Below are 4,240 nucleotides of genomic sequence, written 5' to 3'. Positions count from 1 at the left end.
CAGTTTGAAGTTCCCTTGAAAGGGAATGTCTCAGGTTACTTATGTAACCATGGTTCCCTGAGTAGGGAACGAGACACTGTGTCCTCTAGGTTCCCTGCCATGCTTCGGACGCAAGCTTCAGATGAAGAAGTGAAAGACGTGTTCTCCCGGCGCCTATTTATACTATAGTCGCACCGGTAGTGACGTCATGGGCTGTCGCCCGCCAACATGTTGTTGGTGTTTTTTGAATGTATGCTTCAGACACGGGTCACGACGAGGCGTTCCCCATAGCGACCCCTAGATGACGCAGTGTCTCGTTCCCTACTCAGGGAACCATGGTTACATAAGTAACCTGAGACGTTGTCCTGCATTACTTCCCGCATAGTTACCGAATAATGATGGACCATTATTCTAAAGTGACAAACAAGATGTGCTATTTTGCACATTTTTACAAAAGAAACTTAAAAAAAGGCATGACCTACACATGGAAATCTGTAGATATACTTCAATTATTTCTTCAGCTAAATTAAAATGTTGCACTATGAAGCCACAGTTACTCAGATATACATCAATAGATTTGTATGCCAACTAGACGGAACTACACCTAGACTGTTTAATGGACTGACTTTTCCCCCCTTCCTCTTCTTTTGTACACCACTTCTCTCCAGCATTCAGCAGAGACAGCAGCTGCCAAACTATATTTGATTTGGGCTGTCTCTGAGCAGAGTCCTCTAAAGCAGCACAACTCATTTCAGTCCACTGAGTGTGTCAGTTACACTTCAAAGTGAAAGCTCCACAATGGCTCATATCTAGTAACCCATAGAAACATTCCAACACACAAAGAGCTTCAAAGAGCCTTGTAGCTGAGATTCCCACTGTGCTGCAGCTGCCTGTATGAATGCATTTGTGTTAACATTTTGTGAACACACAGGAAATACTGATGATTTAACCATTTTAAACTAAAGTAGTTCAGCATTTGATTAATTTAACTAACCACTGTGTAAGAAATGAGAAATTTAGAGTCATATTTTAAAGAGTAATAATATAGAAATTATTTCTATTGAAAAAAAAAATTGTTTTCAGTTACATCACACATCATGCAAATGGTGAATATGCCGATTGTCTAAAAAGCCCAGTTCAGTTTGGGACCAGGTTGCTTTAAAAGCTATAAAAAGTGTCATTATCTTTTCAGTAATGCTCCAATTGCATTTTCCTCTCGTGAGATTTACCAGAAAGGCATTTCAATGAGATTCTAGGGAACATGAAAGATGTTTTTTTTTTCTTGTGTTAACCATCACATACAGGAATATTGTACACCCTTAAAGGTGTAATAACATTAACATTTAAAAGTTCTATGTGGTCATTCACCCTTACTGTTTTGTGACATGCTAAAGCTCTGTCAGTGATTGGTTATACTGTACCCTCTGAACCTCTGCTCTTGTTACTCAATATTGCCCCTTGTGTAATCAAGTCTATTCTTTAAAAAAATAATTTGATCATCTCTCCTCCAAAAGAAATAACAATGTCACCATGGCATTCACAGAAATGCGACCATTCCGGCACAGTGAGACACTGAATAATGATTGATTTGCTTCTTTTCTTTTCACTCCGGCTTCATGCTGCTGATTTTTTAATTATAGTTTACACAGCCACTTGGTCTGAATGTCCTGATCTCCCATGGAGCTCCCATCTTGGCATATAACTGGTCAAATGCATCTGTTTGCTTATTTAATCAAATCCAACGTATTAGGGAAGCATAGTATTCATTACTGTTTTATTTCAGCTGAAAATATGAGGGGAACCATCTAAAACTGCAAAACAATTGTTTGTCAAATAACCTAAGCATCTTGCCAGAGCTGTGGCACATGAACATACTCAGGGCATACAAAAGCTGTTGTCTAGCCAAGGTCATGACCCCAGTCCTCCTTTCTCTCTCTCCTACTTTCCTCTCTGCACTATACTGACCTATAAACAAAAGCTAAAAATAAATAAAGAATAATTCTAAGAATTTTACTGAAGCAATATGCCATTTGGCTGGTTACTCACATCACACCTACATGTGGCAGAGGTTGTACAGTACTGTGTCATTGGGTCTGATAATATATTGACCAACTGTTCGACCACCAAACAAATTGCAAATGTGTGTATGAATGTATGAATTGAATTGTAAAGAATGATGGACTGTAGATGCTTTTCTGATTTGTACATGACTTCTGGGGTTTCTTTTTGTGACAAATGCTTTTGCATTCTCACCTGGAATGCTCTACTTACTAAACCACTACCACAACTTTCCTTCAGGGAAAAAAAAAACACACACACGCACACAAAATAGTTCAGAGACATTGTCACACTCCTTTTTTGCACTTTTTTTTCCTAACTATTATTTTTATTTTTTTGCCACTCACCCAATATGAAATGACATGTTTTAGCCATGGCCTGTTATTACTACACTACTGTGGAATGTGGGGTAGGGTGCAGGCTATTGGCATATATAAATGAACTGACAAACACAACCATGAACAGCTGTCAATGCAGCCATGGGAGCGTGGTGTGTGAGAGTGCGAGTGAGATGCCGATATAGCTTCTAATCTTGAGCTGGTGTGCATCTGTTGGGGAACGGGATTACATTTTGGCTTTCATATTAGCTTGATGACTGTTAGATCTGATCTAATTTACCCTGTGTAGTCATGCAATTAAGACATTTATGATTATGATTCTGAAGTAAAACAAATGCCATATTTAATTCAAATGCAACCATTTTCATGCTGGACAATGTGGCTTCAGCAATACCTAAAGAAAAAAGGTTCATGATGATGAAACATGGTCAAAGAGTAGGGGAATGATATCCTAAGGGACATGCCATTAAGAGTGGGGATTTTAATAAGGAGAGGTTTAGGCCCCGTCCACATGGAGACGCGTTTAGCTGCATACGCATACATTTTGTACCGTATAGGCGTTTCGTCCACACGGATCCAGCATTTTGGGAGAGTGAAACCGATATTTTTTGAAACCGTCTTTTTATTAACTAACATTAACACAGATTAATAAATGTATTGTACAAATGTTCGTTTGTATACCGCGCGCAAGGTTTATGTGCATAATCCAAGTCTTCTTCTCCGTTTTTAGTGTATCTCTGTGGCAGAATTACAGTGCCACATACTGGTCTGGCATGTATACTACATTGTTTGACGAGGGGAAAAAAAAGATCGGATCGGGAAAGCTCTGGCTTCCTGTGGACATAGCCTCAGTGTGAAGCTGTGAAGGGTTCACCACCTCATTTCATTTCTCAAATCAAAGTCAAAGTGTGTAGTGTTTTATTAGTTACTCAGCTGAGGTATTGCTCAATTTCTGTTTTTATATGTTTATCCTACTAATGTTTATTTATTTATTTATTGTAATTAACCTGAGAAACCTGAGGTAAGAGTATTGATTAAGGACTTTTTTTTTTCTTGTGATAGCTTGTGGATCAAACCTAACCTTTTGACACAGCTGTGATCCATCCATATCATAAGGAACAATCTTGTTCCCAGTGTAATGATGACATATACTGGACAAAAAATAAATAAAAAATCTGGAATTTCCATACCACTGAATTCCTCTAAGGATCATGCAATAATGAAATATGGTTCTGCTGCATATACTGCAACATGTAACATGCAAAACTGTAATAAATAGATAAATAAATAAATATAGATAGAGATAGATAGATAGATGGATAGATGGATAGATAGATGATAGATAGATATATAGATAGATAGATAGATAGATAGATAGATTTGATTTCTGACAATAGTATTTGAGTCTATACACCATACTGAATCGACTCCAAATATCACGTCAAGTAAAATAGGCTATAATCACAGTGAATGCAATCGACATTCCTCACATCTTGAGGTTGAAATGGAATAAATTGTTGAGCAACAAGTCAATACTGAATCAAATGAAAAATAAACTATTATTTCGCCTACCTGAGTCCGAATACCTCGGCCTGGCAAGGTCTCGGAAATAATAAATGAAATCCAAACAGTTTTCGTTCTGAACCTCCCCCTTAGAGCAAAGATCCGATAAGAGTTCTAGCGCTTTTTGACAAATCTCGTCCTCTCTGTCGACAGGCATTTCCCACCAGCATCCTTCTGGATTGTGGAGCTTCTAAAGCGCAATCCCCCCACAGAGAAACATCATCTCACGGACGGCATCCCACTCTCACGGACAAACCCGGCTTTCTGTAACGTGGAAATATCTCTGAGTGTTTTTTTTTTTT

The 4,240-nt window shown here is 38.3% G+C and overlaps 1 protein-coding gene across 1 annotated transcript in view; it reads right to left on the bottom strand.

Annotated features, from left to right (window-relative positions):
• LOC107741892 (synaptotagmin-9-like) overlaps positions 1-4,194 on the bottom strand; it is a 72,942-nt gene extending 68,748 nt beyond the window's left edge. The window contains exon 1 of the mRNA XM_016554689.1: positions 3,948-4,194. Within this exon, the coding sequence (XP_016410175.1) occupies positions 3,948-4,095 (148 nt within the window). The 5' untranslated portion in view covers positions 4,096-4,194. The remainder of the gene's footprint in view (positions 1-3,947) is intronic.
• Between the last annotated feature and the right edge of the window lie 46 nt (positions 4,195-4,240).

The sequence above is a fragment of the Sinocyclocheilus rhinocerous genome, unplaced genomic scaffold (genome assembly GCF_001515625.1).
Source record: "Sinocyclocheilus rhinocerous isolate Xijiao unplaced genomic scaffold, SAMN03320098_v1.1 scaffold376, whole genome shotgun sequence".
Lineage (NCBI taxonomy): Eukaryota > Metazoa > Chordata > Actinopteri > Cypriniformes > Cyprinidae > Sinocyclocheilus > Sinocyclocheilus rhinocerous.
The sequence above is the reverse complement of the archived record's forward strand: the minus strand, read 5'-3'. Positions and strand labels throughout refer to the sequence as shown.